Source organism: Ascidiella aspersa, chromosome 4 (genome assembly GCF_963924565.1).
Source record: "Ascidiella aspersa chromosome 4, kaAscAspe10.2, whole genome shotgun sequence".
Lineage (NCBI taxonomy): Eukaryota > Metazoa > Chordata > Ascidiacea > Phlebobranchia > Ascidiidae > Ascidiella > Ascidiella aspersa.
In genome coordinates, this window is record NC_139450.1 from 29431001 (window position 1) to 29450543 (window position 19543).

General features: G+C 37.8%; 1 protein-coding gene across 1 annotated transcript; it reads right to left on the reverse strand.

Moving 5' to 3' along the window:
- Positions 1–450: 450 nt before the first annotated feature.
- Positions 451–17624, reverse strand: LOC146157376 (uncharacterized). The gene is made up of 19 exons (XM_083387478.1): positions 17494–17624; positions 16744–16920; positions 15912–15995; positions 15317–15407; positions 15052–15144; positions 14690–14745; positions 13878–14010; positions 13570–13621; positions 13178–13306; positions 11616–11799; positions 10548–10689; positions 8751–8847; positions 7884–7978; positions 6092–6231; positions 5655–5692; positions 5392–5552; positions 4479–4585; positions 3828–3935; positions 451–2699 (listed from the first exon to the last, which is right to left on the reverse strand). The coding sequence occupies exons 1-19, from the start codon at positions 17548–17550 to the stop codon at positions 2520–2522; spliced, it is 2124 nt and encodes a 707-aa protein (XP_083243604.1). The 5' UTR covers positions 17551–17624; the 3' UTR covers positions 451–2519.
- Between the last annotated feature and the right edge of the window lie 1919 nt (positions 17625–19543).

A 19543-nucleotide genomic window follows, 5' to 3' on the forward strand; every position in this document is an offset into this window, starting at 1 on the left:
GAAGAAAGGGGAAATTATTCGCTGCTGTTTATAAGTGTGCGAGTATAGAACAGTGGTTTCCAAACTGGAGTCTACCTGTAGGAAAATTTGTCAAGGGGTCCACGAAATATTGTTGAATATGTTCATGATAAATTATATTTACTCTGAGCTCATTTTCCTCTTTAATTAGTTTGCATGAACACCGATCCAATATTGTGTACCGTATATCTACTAATTTTTTGTGTTTCAAAAATTTAGACGGTACTTTTTTTTTTAAGAAAGCAAAAATTACCTACCAGGTAAGTTTGAGAAACACTGAAGTAAGGCGTACGTATATTTTCTAATAACTACCGATGCTTGATAAGAACGTCATTTCGTTTTGTTTCGGTGGTGGCTACCAATAAACGGTGGATAATCTTTTGGATCACATTTAAGTTGAAACATCGTTCTTATCGAATGAAATGGCTTGAGTAGTTTTGTTAAAATGACAGATGCTTGTTCCACTAACAACGGTTTCGCCGGCAAAACGCTGCGAAAGCTGCTATCCAGCGGCGGCCGTTAGCGCAAATACAGACATGAAAAAAAAGGTAACTGAAATTCTTAAACGCCGGGCGCTTGCGACTGCACAAAAACTGAACGGAGAATGAAATAAAGCGATCACCGGCCACGCTGTGCCAATCCCGGTGCGACAAAAAAGAGAGTTCAAACGAAACAGCGAGGGCGAGCGAAAAAAAATTGGCAATAAGAAATGGCGGCAATCGACGAAACTCGACATCGGGAAAATTGAAGAAATTCTGCGGGAAAAAGAGCTTCACCAGCCGGTAGAAAGAGCGCAGCGGTACCGAGGTTTTGCGGTCGGCGCGCTTGGCTAAAGATCGACATCGAGAAAAGAACGTGCAGGTGCCGAAGTGAACTGAACATATCGTAAAAACTGCGGGCCCCCGCAATTCGAAAAGCATTACAGTCAAGGAAAAAAGCAATTTGAAAAAATATTTTACGATAAAACGTTGTTTCAACGTAAGTAAATCACTCAGCGACACAAACGGTTCGACGCCTTCACGAATATGACCAGCACCGTGAGCGTTTGTTAACTAAAACACAGACGCAAAAAAACGCGCATGTTCGATCGTCGCCTTGCAAAGCGTTGTGTGGAATTCCTGAAAAACTCAGAGTAAAAATGAAATTTTAGTTCGTAGGAACGGTACACGCGCTCATGTCAGATATTTTACAAAAGCGGGAGTTTGCAAAAGGCGAGCACACAAGAATAGTTTTTCTATATGAAGCGGTGTGCGCAAAATGTGAATAAAAAAGCAGACGTGAAAAATCGGTTCGGCGGCCTTTGAGAAACAACCGACATCTAAAACATAAATATCGCCACCCGAGGTTAAAATATGAAAAAGGTGGGTTACAAGGTTTGAACTGTATGATTGACAGGCGGCGCGAAACCACACAACGGAGCTCGTAAAAACACCCGGTGTAAGAATTCGACGACTAGTGTTTAGTTTGCGTTGTGCTGCCGTCTCGTAAAATAACAAAGAAGATCGCGAAACGAAAATGTCTTCACCGCGAAACGAAATGTCCCCAAACTTACTTTTACGCCTTTTTATCACCTTGGTTGGTTTGCACTTTCCACCGAAACAGCGGCCGTGATTTTCTCGATTTTTGTGGCATATTTGCAAACAAAGACGACTGCTTATAATTACTAAGTTAAACAAACAGAAAACGCGTAAATCGCAAACTTGACGTCTGCCGAGACACCGGCGAAAAAAAGAAAATCGGGCAAATAAAAAACAGCACCAACCGAAGCAGACGGTTCATCAGAAGTTATAGAAAAGTTTGTGTATATGTAATATCAACAAAAACTACCCGAAACGCTTTGTTTTGACCTTGACGGGGGACCGAACCAGTTTGAAGGTTAGGGAAAGAAAATATTGAAAATTTCCACAGATGGAACTTGATAGGAAATGGCGACTTGTGTGCTAAATGGGCGTCGTGTAGTCGCATCTCGAGGAGAATATTAGGTTTTCGATGAAACCGCAACAGGTATATAGCGATTTTAAGCCGGGAGGCCGGTAACGAACTTACATAGCCGTAAAACTTGGTAAAAACCACAGCAAAATGGTAAAGAAAAAACTAAACAACAGGACCGTTGGTAAAACTAGAAGACGACAGTAAAACTGAAATGTCGGTCGCTAAACAGAAGGAAAGTTGTTGCAGCCGAAGGAACTTAGGTAAAACCAAAAGTCAATCGGAATCAGCAGTACGGCACTTGCAAACCCCTGAATAGCTTCATTTACACCAGAGAACAAAACTTTATCTGTGGTAAAACAGGATAACCAATCGCTAAAACCTAACACACGGTTGCTAAAAACTAGATGGCCATCGCTAAAAGCATATCGCTAAACAATAACCTAAGAAAGTCGCCTTTATAAAGGACCAAAAATGGCGATCATATTTTCGGCCTGTAAAATAAAGCAGAGGCTTCAAAGTGGCACCAGCTTACACAGTAGTAGTTGTGAGTCGTGAAATTCTGCGCGCGTTTAAAGATGCGTTATCACACCAACTTCGCCTTGCTGTTTGTGTCGCTTCTTTTTACGGTGTTCGGACTTCTGCTGCGGCTGCGCCTTTTCTTGCGACGTTGGCTGCTGTGACGTCACGCCCTCGCCGGGGGACAAAAGCTCGGTGTCGGGGGTCTGGGGGGTATCGACGGGGGTGGTTGGCTGCAAACGAGTGTAAGGGGTAAATAGGTGCTTTTTCAACAGGTCGATGGACACGAAATAAAGTAAATACTGTTACAACATAATCCTGTATGATATTATTCGTCCATAATAGAGGATACAATCAAGCCTTTAATTTTTATTACAAGTTAAGTTAGAGAAGGCCAGATTTCTGAATAATACAGAGCAGAGGTGCACAACCTGCGGCCGCACCCTTAATTATAACTTTTGCGGCCGTGTTAATGTTTAGGAAAATGCAAGTGTTGGCAGTGGTACGTTAATACAAACGTGTGTCAACCTAATGTGAAAATTGGAATTTTGAAACAGGTCTAAAATTCCGCAGGGTTTTGTTGTTATAGGCCAGGAATACACCAGTCTCCAATTGCTAGTCACCAGATTGGCTAAGAGCATTGTGAGCAGTGGCGGATCACATGCTTCTCCAAAAAAAAAAAAAAACATTTTTTACAACTTTTACTATGTAAATACAACACATTTCTTTCGAGCTTCGCGCGAACTTCTATCTATCTTTGTTGTGTTTTAGTCGGCGCTATGTTATATTATAGCATGTTGCGAGGAGTTAGTAACAAAACCTATAAAGTTAAATTTCTGTTAAATTAGAAATGTGCTATTTTAACAATATGCGATTCTTTGTTTTTGTCCAAGCCCATTTCGTTTGAATTAAACGCCTTACCAATTTAACCCAACAAACGCTATTTTTTCACGCTTCGCGCGACAAGACTGGCTTTCAGTTGCACATTTTCGCACGAGTTCGTTAGAAAACCACATGTCTTTTTAGGAAAAATTATTTCATGACGTCACGCTATGACTGAACTTTCTAAAGTCATTCCCGAAAAAAAATCTACTGGCGGCGGTAAGAAAAATTTAGGCTGTCAATGCGGCCGTCAACAGCTAAAAGGTTGTGTACCACTGCAATAGAGAAATTAACTTACATAGTTTAAATAAAATGTGTTGAATATAAACAAAACAGGTAGCCAGGACTTTTTATTGTTGCAGTTTTAGATTTAAACGTTTGTTTTTCCATTTTAGTTCGTATATTGCAATTATTGACCATTAAAGCAAAAAGTTACTTATGTTTTACGTAAACAAACCCAAACAATTGAACCAACCCACCACTTCGTGCTTGGATTTCTTCAGGTCCAGCTTCTTTGGTTTTCTTTTCTTTTTGTAATCTTTTTCAAGGGAGGAGGACTTATCTTTAGTCTTTTTCTTTGATTCCTTCTGCAATGTTTATAAATTATTTATTTCAGGAATTGAAAATTACTCTTTCAAATGACTTGACTTGGACTTAAATCTTTTTGTGAAATAACTTTGGTTAAAATTAATTGGTTTTCATTAATCATTTTTAAATAAAATTGGGTTATTTATCTAGATTTTTGAACGTAAAACAATAAGCTTGCTGTGCTGTGTACTAAGTTTCGAATTTTAGTTGAGTTATTACTCATAATCAACCTAGTTTACCAATTTTAATAGTTTAACGTTTATTGTATACTTTACGTCAATGACTTGACTTGAAGTTGACTTGCTTTAATTAATATTTGACCGGGACTTAATTGGGCAACATAAGACTTGGCAAAATACTTTACCTGGATTTAATTTATTTTTCAAATGACTTGACTGGGACTCGAGCAATTTTAAAATGACTTGTTTACAACACTGTTACTCCCATTCCCAACGATTTCCAGCAATAAAACTCTCTTAAAAAAACAAGTTTAAAGACAGAAATACAAAGTAATATTAAAAAATGGCGGACTGAACTTTTACCTTCGCTTTCGTATCGCTGACGTCATCAACGGGTTCGTCATCATCCGGTGACGTCACGTCGATAGAGGGGAAGGGCGCGCCGAGCTCAACGGCTGAGGGGGATTTACCTTGACGTCACGAAAAGAGCAAATGTCAAAAAATGACAATGGCATGCGAATAGGATGTTCGAAACAATTCTTTTATTCAAATACCGATATTTCGGACGAAACGTTTCGTGACGACGTCCTGATTTTGATCAAAAAAGACAAAATAGATAATCGCAACGTTTAAAAGTTTTTTTTCTTCGGTTATTAGACTAGATTTTGCTTTAGCGATGAGAATTTAACCTTAATTGTTAACATACCAATTTTCTGACAAATTCACCTTTAAACATGCTTTAGGAAAATAACCCATACAGTAGAAAGTAGCATTTTGTAAACGTTGGCCAAAGATTGTTATACGTACAACCTCTAACCACAATGCTACTAAGTAGCCAGATATTTCTTGCCAAGCTGCCTTGGTCGAGTAGAAAAACTTCCCAGCACACCGAAAAGCCATCTCACTGAATCTGTCGATCTATGATGCAAGCAGGACAGGCTAGAAAACCAACTAGCCTGCAGTGAGGTTCGAACTCACGACCTCTGGTCATACCGAGACCGTCACTTTACCAACTGAGTTAGACAAGCTCAGAGAGGATCGAGTCGAGAAACAAACATGACGCCAGTGCTTGTTACGTTCTGTTAGTACAAGCAACTTTTACTGTCCTGCTTGCATCATAGATCGACAGATTTGGTGAGTCTGCGATGGCTATTCGGTGCACTATGATACGGAAGCCGCAATCGTTGGTCAAAAAGCAGTTACCGAGAGGCTAGATCACAGTTGCTAATAAACACCTAAGTGTGTGTAGCTTTCACCCTAACGTCCCACATTATACCTCGCGATTTCTTTTTGAAGACTTTCTGCCGCTCCAACGTGGCGCTCCGGCGCTGGGGGGCGGGCAAGGGCGCCTCGTGATGCTTGAATGCGTCGTCACCGGAGCGTAACAACGGGGAATCCCCGCCCTCGGAGCCTATTATCAGCACAGGAATAGTTGAGCTTGTAGGTGTCGCAAGTCTGCCTTGCTCGTCGGGTTGGTGTTGCTGTTCTTGTTGCTTTTGTTGCTGTTCTTCTTTCTGTTGATGTTCTAGTTGTTGTTGCGATTGTTCTGGTTGCTCTGAGGTAGAAGGCTGTTCGACCTTGGAAATAAATTGTGGTTTAGGCAAATGGAAGAAAGAGAGACAACCGCACAGAACTATGAATGAAACTGATTTATAATAGTACGTCACTCTATAGCAATCGTTCTTGAGTGTAAACTGCTAGAATTTTATTATTATTTAATTTAACGTACAAATTTAGTGGTCGAACATTGCTGCGTGTATCGTTATTTATCAAAAACTAAATTGTAGGCATTTGAGTAAACTTTTCATTCAATGCTTTCAGTGCATCTCAACTTTTTCAACGTGTTTCATTTCAACATTCTGTAACCTAAATCCTAGCCCGGCGACAAAATAAAAATTGTTTTTTACCTCAGCAACTCCAAACTAGAATCAACGGTAGACACAATGTGCTCAGAAAAAAACAACAACATATCTCACCTGGTTGGGTTTCAAGGTCGAAGAATCGGCCTCGGAATCGCTGAGCTGCATCTGTTGTACGCTCATTACCGACTCCCAGTCGTGACTGCCAGTGTGTGAGGTTGGGGAAGTTGAGGCGTGCTCAGAGTTGCTCGAAACGTCTGGCAAAGGAAAAATGGCGATCGTATTATGTTTTGTTGAAGCTGTTTGTCATTTGGCCGAGTCGCATACGCCGGGGTTGTCAGTTAAGATTTTTTAAGCTTTTTTTTCAGGCTTTTTTTGCACCTTTTCGGATTTTCATGATCCATTATATTATACATATGAAACCTAATATTTTGTGAAAACTGAAATGGCGTCTAAATACGTTCTAAAAATGAGACGAAGGCGTTAAGAATCTTAGTACTATAGAGAAAGGCCGATATATAGATGTTAATATATCGTAAAATTGGGAAAATACTCTTGATTTTACTTTACCAAAAATATTATAAAGCGTTTTCTTAAAAACAAACTAAATTCATGTTTTTTAAGTTCCGAATTTGTCATCTGCTTCGATTTTTATAACTAAACGACTTAACACAGTGTTTGGTTTGTCACGTGGGCGCGCGAAACATTAACTAAACCCGGATATCTAACTAAGTTGAAATCCGGTTCATTTAAGCGCCAGGCGGACCAGAAATATCGCCGCTAACCTTTCACGATTTGTCCATATCCATTGCGCCATAAGGCCAAATCAAACAAAATTAAATCTTGTTTGTTCGTCTCTTTGTCGCTTACAAGTGGGTTAAATCCGGAAACAAAATGGCGGACGGGACAAGCGTGCACTTGGTGTCGCCACAGGCCCGGGAAAGTAGCGAAATATATGTCGCTTTTCGCAGAGATAGACTCGTTTATTAGGCTGAATAATTTATGAGCAAACGACAAGGAATTTGTGCGAATGTGCCGCTGGACAAGCGCTTGAACAAAACGCTAAATTATATGAGTTACCATTAGGCCGATTCCGCTTTTCATACACGGAATGGCCATTATTTCAATTGGGAATTGAATAATTTGATGCATATGGAAACACAAAGCCACTGTAGTTTTTTGAGGCGAAAATAGAGTAATGTCATTGCTAATCGTGCGTGTAGAACTTGCCCATATTTTACGTTTATACAGAGTTTATAATTCCAGCAATTATATGGCACCGACAATTTTTTATCTCCATTAACAAAAAAGCCATGAATTACTCGGCTACCAAGTAAAGAAACGAGCTAGATCGCGTATGAGGCAAACTATGAGGGCCTGTTAGAGCCAAAAATGTTTCCTGTTAGAGCCAAATTGTTACAAACATATTTTTAATCAATGTAATCAGTCTAGGGACGTAAGTGGCGCGCGACGTTCGCCTCCTAAGTTTGGCTCTGAATCTAGAAACGGTCTCCCAAAGTTTTTTTCTCAATTTTAGATCGAGGCCGATCGACCCCAAATCTAAAAATGAGCGAACTCACGAAATTATTAACGTCAAAAATCAGTCCTTCTATTTTAAAAGTCTTTTTAAAAGTGTGAAGCGCCAACCGAATTTTTAAAACAAAAAAAATTGGAGCATAATGGTTGGAAGTTGTAGAAAAACGTATCAAGAGTATCAAAGCCCATACAGAAGTAGGTAGCATTTTGAACTTTTCGAATAACTATTTGGTGAATATGAATAAAGAGTTATTTGAAATTTTCAAAATGATCCCTACTTCTGTTTGGGCTTTGATATTCTCATTACGTCTTACTACAACCTCCAACCATTATGCTGCAAAGCATGTTTGACGAGGCGCCAGGAACTACTTACCGGCTAAGTGTTCCGAATGTACCGCGGCCGAGTGTGCGCTGCTCTCCTCCGTTTCCGAAGCGGTTCGCGAATGAGCGGGCGGTTGATCCCACCACCTGGAAAAACGTGACGTCACTGGTTAAAAAATAGCTCAAAACTTGAATAATTACAGACCACGACTGTACGAAAAAAAAACTAGAGCACTCGACTGATGTAGGCTTCAGAAAATGAATCATGCGAACAAACTAAAAAAAGGAACTACACATCTACCATATGAATAAATCGAAGTCATAGTCAAGGCTTTTATTGTATCCCCGTCGTTCTTTATTTACAATAGCAAGACGGTATATATTATAAGATAGTTTAATGGGATTTCTAGAAAATACTTTTGCCAGGAGAAGTCTCTAATGGGAAAGAACCTTCGTAGACGTTTGAATGAATAAATTTAACTAACAAACTATTGAAAAAGAGAAACGATGATATTTGAAAAAAGAACGATGTGACTTAAAAATCAAAACATATTTACACATCGCCTTGGCACTGACCAGTATCTCAGAACAAAAACGCACTTGCGTTACTTTAGGGCAGTGGTTCTCAACCAGGGTGCCATTTCTAATGCTCAAGGGTGCCGAGAGATACTTGAGAATCTTTAGGAATATGCTATTTGCTCAACAAATTTTTTTGTAAAAATTAGAGTAGAATAAATCCAATTATAACTTCCTACGTTGTGTAGAGTTGACGTGCGTTGTTCTAGTTTCGTTTATTGCGACATTCTAGTGAATTACCTACTGAAAAATCTTGCAGGGGTGTCGCAATCTATTTATTATTTCTGAGGGGTGCGGCTAGTCATAAAAGGCTGAGAAAAACTACTTTGGGGAAACCACCTACCGTTTTTCTTCGTTTTGTATCGACGTGACGTCATGTTGCAAAAGGAACTTTTCGAAGTACGTTCTGTCGCTTGGGTCGGGGATGAAGTGACGCATGCCTGGATCGAAAAACAATAAAATGTAACAAAACTTCGCCAAATTGGCAGATTTTATTGGGCGGTTTACATGGCCCTGTTAAAGAAGGTCGAGTTACTTTTTTAGGGATGTTTAAGCTTGGTTTTCGTTTCGATAATTGATATTTTGGGGTAGGTATCGCCGCCCGACCCACTTTACTAATTTTAAAGAAAAAAGATAGTTAAAACGTGTGAAAAATCATGTTAAATACGTTTTAAGTCATAATTTTCTGTATCGTTAAAAAGTGTAGTTATCTTTTTTTACTTTTTATTTTCTAAACAAAAACATTTTTCAGTTTGGAAAAACTTTTGTAAGCACACCATGCAAATACCTTTTTGTCAAATTTGTTTGCAGGTTTGCACCGATACAAATGCTTTTAGCAAACTATGCAATAAGCATATTAGGGGTACCAAACTAATCGATAGTATTTTTACTTTCACGTAAACTGTATTAAATCTAAAACATTTTTGTATTAAAAAATGAAGGATGTCGATAAAATATAACGTAGGCTACTTAAGCGTACAAAACCGATGGCCGAGTTAAGATCTAATTTAAAACAAAAAGCTATTCAGCAGCTAACTCTCTAACGAACCGGCCCGCTATAGATACAGATGCGCTTCCAACGAACTCAAGACAGTCGGCGGGAAGCCGCGTCTTTATTGAGGCTGGGTTTTCTTTTCCGATGCACCAAGTTAGCATTGTCCTTCGAAAATTTTAAACTATAAGACTTCCAGGGCTTTTAATGCCAAATATGCTTAGACCATGCTGGTGAAATGCTTAAAAGGTTTTTTTCAAGATTTACTTTAAACACTGCGAAGGCCTTAATGTTAGTAAGTCACCAAAGCTACGTATCCACCATAAATTCAGGAACTCCGTGGGTATCAGATGCGGTGGAGCAAAGAGTATCGCTGATATTCGGGCAAACTACTCGGTTAACTATTGAAAGGCACTTCAATTAATTTTATTAAAAGTGGTTGCACTAGACCAGGGCCAGGGTGGTCCAACTTCTTTTCATCGCGGGCCAAAAACAAGGTTTATTTTGTCTTGCGGGCCAATGTTTTTAAATTTCGACTCTTAGGCTTATTGCTGGAAAATTATACATAGTCTATGGCATATCTACTAATTTTATGGAATGTATACCTTTGTCCAGTTACGGTAGTTATAAAATAATTTCAACAGCAAAAAATTAAAAAAACAAAAATTGAAGTGATATTGCCAGATTGAACCAAAGCTAACTATCAGTTCGCGGGCCAAAAAAGCTGAACTCGCGGGCCAACTTTGGCGCGCGGGCCTGCAGTTGGACCACGCTGTACTAGACAGACAGTGACTTTTTTTTAATAATAGAAAAGTTATCATATGTTTCCAACTTTTACGCGGCACATGTAACCGGCTTTTCGACGAGAATAAAATTGCCATTTCGCATGCTTTACATTTCATTTAATCTATATGATGCCCTGCTTGCATCACTGATCGACAGATTCGGTGAGTCTGCGATGGCTTTCGGTGTACTTGACTAAATTAACGTTACTACAACATCCAGCAATCATGCTCCAAAGTACAATTACCATTGCAGATTGAAAACGTAAATAGACCGCAATTGCACAATTGCTCGACTGGGTCGAATCATGAAACAGCGATAGTCATATCGAGTCCAAAAACCCGTCGCCAACCCAGCACAACCGACCTAATAACAGCGACTTTCGGTGCTCCTTGTAGATGAGCATGAGTCGGTCGCAGTAGGTCTCGATCGTGAGGCCGCGGTTTCGAAAGTGGTGAAGCTCAGTGGCGAACTGACGCAGTTCTTCGGCGGTTAGTCGCTCTTCCAGCTGAAGAAAGGCAAACGGAGATGTTAGGTTATTCCAAGTATATGTGCATTTAGGAAGCGAAACGCGCTGAAAAGCTTTTTGGAGCAGATTTGTTATCGGCGATATCTGACGATCCCAAATTTGGCTAGGAACTAAACTGACTCCAAAGCCCTGTTTTACCTAACGTAATAGTTTTTTTTTGAGGGATCATAAGATACTACATGCAGCTATTTCGCTAGGCTTCAGCTTGCTACAGAGTTAGTAATTCATGGGCCTTCAAGCGAGACATAAAAAAACCCTCTGAAAAACATGTTCAAAACTTAGGTCTTAACATAGTGAAAAATCATTCATAGTGCTAAGCGTGACAGTTTAGACTTAAATCGCACGCATATGAATTCCTTCTCGTTTCAGATAAAAAATATACTAAAAAGTCCTGAACTTAGGACAGCGAAAGTACCTGTAACCAGAGTTTTTTTAAGGTGTTTTGGGGGACGGAAACGGTCCCCCAAATTTCTCCAGCGGTTTCCCAAATTTTGGACTTTTTGGTATTTAAATGAAACACTTTGAGCAACTTTTTGGTATTTAAATGAAACACTTGCGGTCTCTTAAAACTACTTAGCGGTCACCCAAGCAAAACCTAAAAAACAAAAAAAATATCTGCCTGTAACTACTAAAATCATACGGTTAATGCCTCGGGCAAAGCAAACAAAGTGTTTTCTGGGACTTTCTCGCCGGGGCGAATTCTTATCGCGTATTTATACCTACGCTAACGTCATCCTAATCAAGCGGCAGCCAGGCCTTGACTATCGGGGTTTTGGACGTTCGTACATATATTAAGCGGTTTCGACTGCTGCGGTGAAAAAGCACCCAAAACGATACCACACTTATGAAGACCTTACTATCGGGCCTCGGCCCATTGGATTCGTCTATTTTCACCGAGCACTCACCACGTCGATGTACTCCTTGCGTTGGAGCTGGTGAGAGGAGCTTTGGGAGTAAGATCCGCTGCTGCTCTCCGACCTCCTCTTCCTCCTCCTGCTGCTCGCTGGTGAGGAGGGAGTGGATGCTGAGGACATGGGAGACGACACGCCGTTGCTGCCGTTGCCATAGTGATGCTGGTGGTGACGATGTCTGGAAGTGATCGAAGGATTAAGGAGTTTGTTTATAAACGTCAGTGTTGTAAACAAGTCATTTGCAAAATAACTTAAGTCCGAGTAAAGTCATTTGCAAAATAACTTAAGTCTGAATCAAGGCATTTGCAAAATAACTTAAGTCCGAGTAAAGTCATTTGCAAAATAACTTAAGTCTGAATCAAGGCATTTGCAAAATAACTTAAGTCCGAGTAAAGTCATTTGCAAAATAACTTAAGTCTGAATCAAGGCATTTGCAAAATAACTTAAGTCCAAGTATAGTCTCTTTGAATAAATAACAAGTCAAGTCATAATTAGAGCGAGTCAACTTCAAGTCACTCCCTTGTCATAAAAATAAAACGTTAGACTATTAGAGTTTTTAAACTCGCACGATTATGAACAATAACTGAACTAAAAAAAAGAAAAACGCAACACATAGCAAGCATATAGCAAGATTTGTTTTATGAGCGAACATTTGGATAAATATTTCAATTTTATAAAAAAAAATACTTAAGGAAACAATTCATTTTAACCCAAGTCATTTGTCTAAAAGACTTAGGTCAAGTCGTGGCCGAAAGACTTGTCAGGTCAAGTCATTTGAAAACAGTAACTTAAGTGCACTTAAGTCAAGTCACCAGCGGGTTGCGACCCATTGGTGGGTCGCGAAGCCATTTTTAAGTGCTACAGTTTTTTATTAGATCGTGAAATTATTGCATTATCACGAAACTTTGCGTGTGAGCTTGTCTCCCATCTGGCCTCGACTTGGTCTGACAATATTCAAATCGCATTATTAGTAGATAGCGAGTGTATGCATTGTTTTTTTCTAATCAATTTGTTTATCATTTAGTTTAATGGTGAAAATAACGGCCCAAATAGACGTTAAAAGCGACATGCTTTATTTTCAAACGTTTCGGCAAATTCTAATGCCATCATCAGTGATAGAATTTGCCGAAACGTTTGAAAATAAAGCATGTCGCTTTTAACGTCTTTTTGGGCCGTTATTTTCACCATTAAACTTATGAACAGATCCGTATATAGTGTTCCATTGTTTATCATTGTTTTGGTCATATCTCATTGTGGGTCGCATAATAAAATTTGCATTAAAAGTGACTGACGCTGCACTTCATAGCTACATTTAAAGTAAGCACAGGCCTTTATCTAACTTGCCGCTCGGGTTTGTACAATGAATGAGACGCATCCATCCGCGGTAGAACAAAGATCAGATCAAATTACTCGAAATAAACGACAGAATTGGATACGAATCCAATCAGGTTAGATATTCTAGTTTGAACATCCCTAGGCGCGTTCTGCTTTAAGCTGTGAAAACCACCCACCTAATATGTTTGGTAACTTTTAAAAAAGTATATTTTTAAACTTACATTGAGGAAGGGGCGGATGAGGGGTTGGATATCTTGGAGTATTCTCCGAACGTGAGGGTTTCGTTTACCGGTGATTCGCTGTGTATGAGTGCTCTGTGAAAATGCGCGGAGTCGTTTGCCTGACCACTGCTGTAAAAAAAATATATTTTTTTAAGGTTGACACATGATTATTCGGCGTGGTAGGTAAAGGGAAAATTTGCGACTTAAAATCAATAGTGAACAAATTCTAAAAAAACGATTGCTTAACAGAAAAATACCACAAGTTTAAATGCCATTTTGTTTATTTTTTTTTTTTTAATTATTTTATTATATTGCTTTAGCCTTGACATAACTAAGGGTTGACATAAAAAGGAAATACTGGCTAGAATTATATATAATAAAAAGTAACTCACCCCTGAGTTAAGCTGTTAACTTTAATTGTGTTGGTTTTCTTGTCAGAATCATCTGGAAAAATATTTAAAGCTATTAGAGAATAGGAAATATTTTACAGTTAGAGGTATGAATAAAAATGACAAACAGGCCGTTAATGGACCCTAATTGACACTGACAAGTCATTAAGTCAATAATTGTATCTTACATGAATTGAAGGTCACATTGTCATGACAAACCAAAATATATTTGGCACAAATTTGAAAGAAGGGCATAGGTGATTCATTTTATTCTCAGAATCGGATCATGCTGAATTAATTAACTTAATTACCAGTGCTGTAAGAATGGTGTTTTGGAGTGACAGCCCCGTCTTGAATGGATTTATCGAAGAAATCCATTGTAGACTCGGTGTAAACAAGTTGAAAAAGTTGGTGGGTGAGGCAGCAAAGTTCCTGAGCAGATGTCTTAAGAAAAAAATATTTTTGCTGTTAAAAAAAACATTTAAAAAACGATTCGGTAGATTTTTAAATTTTAAATATATTGTGATTCACTGTTTAAAACTGAGTAAGGGTGGGTAAAGAACAAGTTGCCAATGAATTGTACTAAGCAAAATTATCATTGCACCATTTGGCCAGCTATCACACCTAAAATAAACCCATTTACAAGAATGAATTTCAACATATCCCCAGTCCACGTCATAGACTGACAGTGAGTGTTATTTATAGACCATTTCGTCGTGCTGGGCAAATGTTGACTTTGACGAAGGCGCTTGAGCAAACCGGCACCAGACTAGTCACACAAAAAAAATCCCAAAACAGAAATATAGGACTAAATTGAATCTTAAAACCAGGTCGTGACAAAAAAGTTATTTTTACATTTTCGGCAAGAAGCAGAACTAATCGATACAACATACAAGCTATTTATGGCTCTTCTAATGTGGGTATAATCAGCATATTACTTTTTGATTGGGAATATTTATAGCTAAAACTCAGTACAGAATTGTTAATCAATAAATTGGCATTATATATTTCTAGTGATTAAAACAAAGCAAGTTTTCAAATTCTGTTGTTGGCGAAAATAATATTGACTTGTGTTTTCTTTTATTAATAAAGTATGTTGTATATATTATTTGTGATATCCTACCTTGTTGTCACAGTTGAAGAACACTATGTTGCACATTTCAGTTGCCAGCTCCGACGCTAAATAGGTAAATATGACGTAGTCAGAAAATATGCTTATTACCCAAGGGATCCTAGCAGTGCTCAATCCCTTTTGCAATGCTCACAGTCAAATTGAACTATTAAGGACTAACTGGCATCACATGCCATGCTGTAAACAATTTGTCACTGTATTGTCCAAATAAAATAATTTGTCAATGTGTTTGTCCAAATCTGGCACATTTTAACACTTAAAGTGCTCAACTTCTAGTGGCTTATTTTTGCTAAGAAATGTCAATGTATATATAAACACTACGGATATTATTACTTTTAAGACATGAAACTTACCAAATTTGATAAACATTAAGGTTTCGCGGTCATCTTGAATGTAGCCGGTGGCAGAAATTTTATGGGTTGGTATGCGATGAACCAATTGCTCACCTGAATAACAAAAGTTACTGGTAAAAGGTAAACAATTTTTTACTTAACCATTTTTTAAATTGTAATTGCAGAAAATCTGTCAATTGAATAAACAAATAAGTTATCCAGAATGGAACTTAACAATAGTAGCAGTTGTAGAGAATAAAGTTTCAAGCAAGGATTGGATACCCACCATCTCGGCATGAAATTTTTATGTTGTAGACAGAGAAGCTAAGTATGACGTCATTCTTGTAGGATAGTTGCCATGGCAGCTGACCAACTCTCTGAAAAAAGGAAGCAAAAATCGACTATAGGCAAAAGTCAAATATTAACCTAAACAGAAGTTTGAAGAGTTAATCACGCCCAAGTAATCTATGCTTAGTTGTATTGTATATTTTAAAAGTTCTTAAAAACTGTTTTAGAAACTTTAGCAAAAAAATCATAATTATATTGTATTGTGAAACTGATGATGCCTATTCATAAGGCGAAATAACTAAATATAAATAAATATACTTCGGTAAAATTTCAAGAAATGATTTTTTGTTTTTATACCTGTTTTTGTAAACAGTCTTAACATTATCTGATACGAAAGCAAGAATCTTTCTTTTATATTTTATTGCGAGATTCCTTACTTCCAACAGTGTTTCAGTTTATATAAGTATACAATTTAACTGGAGACATTATTAAAAATAAAACATCCCACTTTTGCTAAACAGCTACTTATTTTATTGGTATAATTTTGTAATTAGATATTTTAAAACACATATTTGACAGAGAGGCAGGCTTACTCGTTTTTCATCAATCAAGGAAAGCATTAAGGATCGGTTGCTTGTGTTAAAGTCAGCGCTTGTGTCCACAATGGTGCCCATGAGCTGTAGAGAAACAATAGAAAGAATCATTTACATGTATGTTTAGTGTATATACTACACATTGTACAACTGGGCTAGTGCTATTTCTGGAGCTGAAAAAGCCTTTGAGGTGCATGAGCGAGAGATGGCTATATTTAGACCAAGAGTTATTACATCTGAAGTATTGGTAAATATGGTTTGAAATAAGAATGCAAACAACCTCAACTATTGAAAATTGTCCTAAGGTTTAAATCCAAACATATTAACTAATTTTTTTGGATTATACATAGCTGGATTAAACACAAAAGCAGCATGTATATTTCTATTACAATATAAGTCATAAATAGCAAGATTACTAAAACAGGGTTCTTAAACTATATTGGCTGCGTCCCCTTGACATCATTTATATCAACTCATGCCCTGTCTCTTAAAAATATGTTACACAGTCACAAAGCTTGTGCTTCAACAGTTACTTTTAATGTAGTAATTATCTGCATTACACATGGAGGGTATTAATATTAAAATAAACACACTAACAGTACAAAGAGCCTCTGAAATTTAAAAGGTTGCTAATTGTGCCCCAGTTTCGGAAAATTAAAAACCCACACATGATCACATATTTAAGAATTGCATGGGTGATACACAGAAAAGCCAACAATAAAACATCTACACACCTCAAAAAATCAGAAAAGTATTTTAAATATAACCAATTACGGTTTACCAAAAAATCTCAATCATAATCAAAGAACGGGCACATAAAAAAATTAAAAACCTTGGCTTCCTTTTCCACGAATTCCTTGACCAGGACGTCCGGGTCGACCTTGAACTCCGGCCCGCTGCTGGGCACGGAGCGCAGGGGCCGGCGCTCCCTGGGCGGCGAGACAAGAGATTGGGCGGACGGGGATCTGGTGTGGGGCGATGGAGACCAGAACATCCGACGAAACAAGCTCTAAATTACGTAAGAAGTTAACTGTTTAGGGATTTGTATTCTGCTTGAAGTGGTTATGAGTTTAAATCACATCGACAAAATGTGTATAAATTTGTCTGCTTAAATGCAATTTAGAAGCATATTCTGCATGTCTTTTACAACTTTTTTATATTATGAGTAAGGTTGTACCTTGTAACCAAGTTCAAACAAAAAAGACATGTAAACAAATGTCAATATGTAGCCTTGCAGAAATAAAAATATATATTATATGTTATACCCTAAAAAGTTTGCAGATATTGTTAAAAAAGATAGTGGTAGCTAAGTGGCTTCCATTTAAACAAATGTAAATAAATATTTTTTTTTCACTGACTTGTTTTTTTTTAACGGGGAACCTATTCCCTTATACTTACACATAACTGGATTGACTGTTTTTTTATTTAAGAAACACTGTCTAACTGACAAAAATATCATAACTAAGATACTTGCTAGATTTTATTTGAACACCCATTATGCTTAAATAGGGCTATATGAGCCTACAACTAACATACAATTGAGCCTAGAAATATGTTTTTTATTGACCAAAATTTCACTTACTCTCTTGCTCTTTGACCCGTCATCGTCCATCTCATAATATTTGGTCAAAACAACCATCTCATAGCCACATCATGCATCTTAAACACCAGTATAGATATAACGTTACAACACTGAGTCGATACCCATGCTTCTAGCAACAGAAAATGAATGGTGATGATTGAACAGTAAAAGAGTTCCAGTTGAACTTATCTACAAAATAATCTGTTTCCAGTATTAACTAAAAACCTCAAGCGAAATAAACTCAATTGTGATGGTAGACTCAGAAAAAAATAAAACAGAAAAATTATTTCTGAACCAACATTTAACATAGGTATGGTATACTACTCATACAAATAAATAATATATGAAACTTGGTAGTCTTTAATGGAAATGAATGCAGGCATGTTTTTATACACTGTGAACATCTAACTTACTGCAAATGAACTAGACATCTGGCCATTAGGGTGTGAAACTAAATGTTCCAAATGATTCCAAATTGAAAGCTGTTAAGTCTATAACTTGGTCTCAAACATAAGAATTGGCACAATCATTGTAGTGCACCTCAAACCCGCAGCAGAAAAAAAACACTCTGCAGCATTCTGCATTTGCAAACTATATCAACCCATTTTATTATAAATCACATTGTTACAGTTTAATTTTGTTTGTTCTATTTAAAACAGTTCAACAGAACAAAAGCCAAGTTATATTTCTTCAGTCTGAACCGCATAAATGTTCACAAAAGAGGCATTTTTTTATTACAAACTGCATCTAGCTGCCAATTTAAAGCCAATATAAAACTTCAAAGTTTGAATGGAGTAGTGTAGCAACTGGCAGGGACATTTTAATCAAATGTATAGCTGCAAACTTTATAATCATTCATAACTACTAAACTATAGGTATGAAAAGGAAAAAAAATGTGTACACATAACCATTATTGGCCAATCTCAAAGACGTAGCTTTAGGGGGGGGCGTATATCCCCGGGCGCCAAGGTACAGGGGCGTCAAAAAGAGGCTTACAAATACCAAATTGAGGCTGCTATTTTCTTTCAATACAATATTCGATGAAAAATTTTTCCGTATAAAGTAAGGCATATTATGTTAATGCGATTAAACATAGATGAGGGGGCGCCAATTTTCTAGTTTGCTATCTGACGCAAAATAGCCTGGCTACGCCTCTGGCCCATCTAGAAAGTTTTGCAGATCTAAACGAGATTTTGTGGGTGCACAGCCAACTAGATCAGGTGACCGGGTACAACTGGCCAAAAGTGTACTAGCTACTAAAACATAGGAACAAATGGGGTGCATATACATTTTTTGGGTGTGCAGGTTTAGGCTGTTGAAAAAACACGGGTGCACTTTGGCATACATACACTGCTGGAAAGTATGGCAGATCTCGACCAGGTCTGGCGGGTGCATGGCCGAAAAAATCCGGGTGACTGGTGGCAACAAAAGTCAAAAAAGTGCACCTCATCTGTATTGAGTGCACCTCATCTGTACTTTACGATTTTACGATGCAATCTGTATTGTATACATTGCTTTATAAACATATTCCGCACAAGCGTTTTACATATTTGGGGTGCAGTTCAGATTTTTTCAGGGTTCACTTTTAAAAGGTTAAAAAATCTCGCGGGTGCACTTGCCATACTTTCCACAGTGGCATACATACAGTGCATCATTGAGTAGCATCCTTATAATTTAAGCAAGATTAACACTGACTGCCTAATTGGCAATAAACAGAAGTCAATAAATATACATTCGTAATATTTTTCAACATGTCTAAAACTTCATTGTTTGAGATTTCTATGAAAGGCGAACGTCTTCGAAAATATCCAAAATAGTATATTAAGCTACAAGGCTGCAATGTAATGTATCGTCTGATATTGCACTCTGATATTAAACGTAAAGCTGAAATGTATGCCAGCATAACCTGCGCTGTGCTGTACCAAGTCGATACTAAAGACGTCACATTTGCGAAAAACGCAAGCATTATGACGTTGCAAAAACCAAAGGTCAATGGCAGTGAAAGTATAGGCTCGGTCAAAGAACGGTGTCAGTGTCCTGACATGGCAAC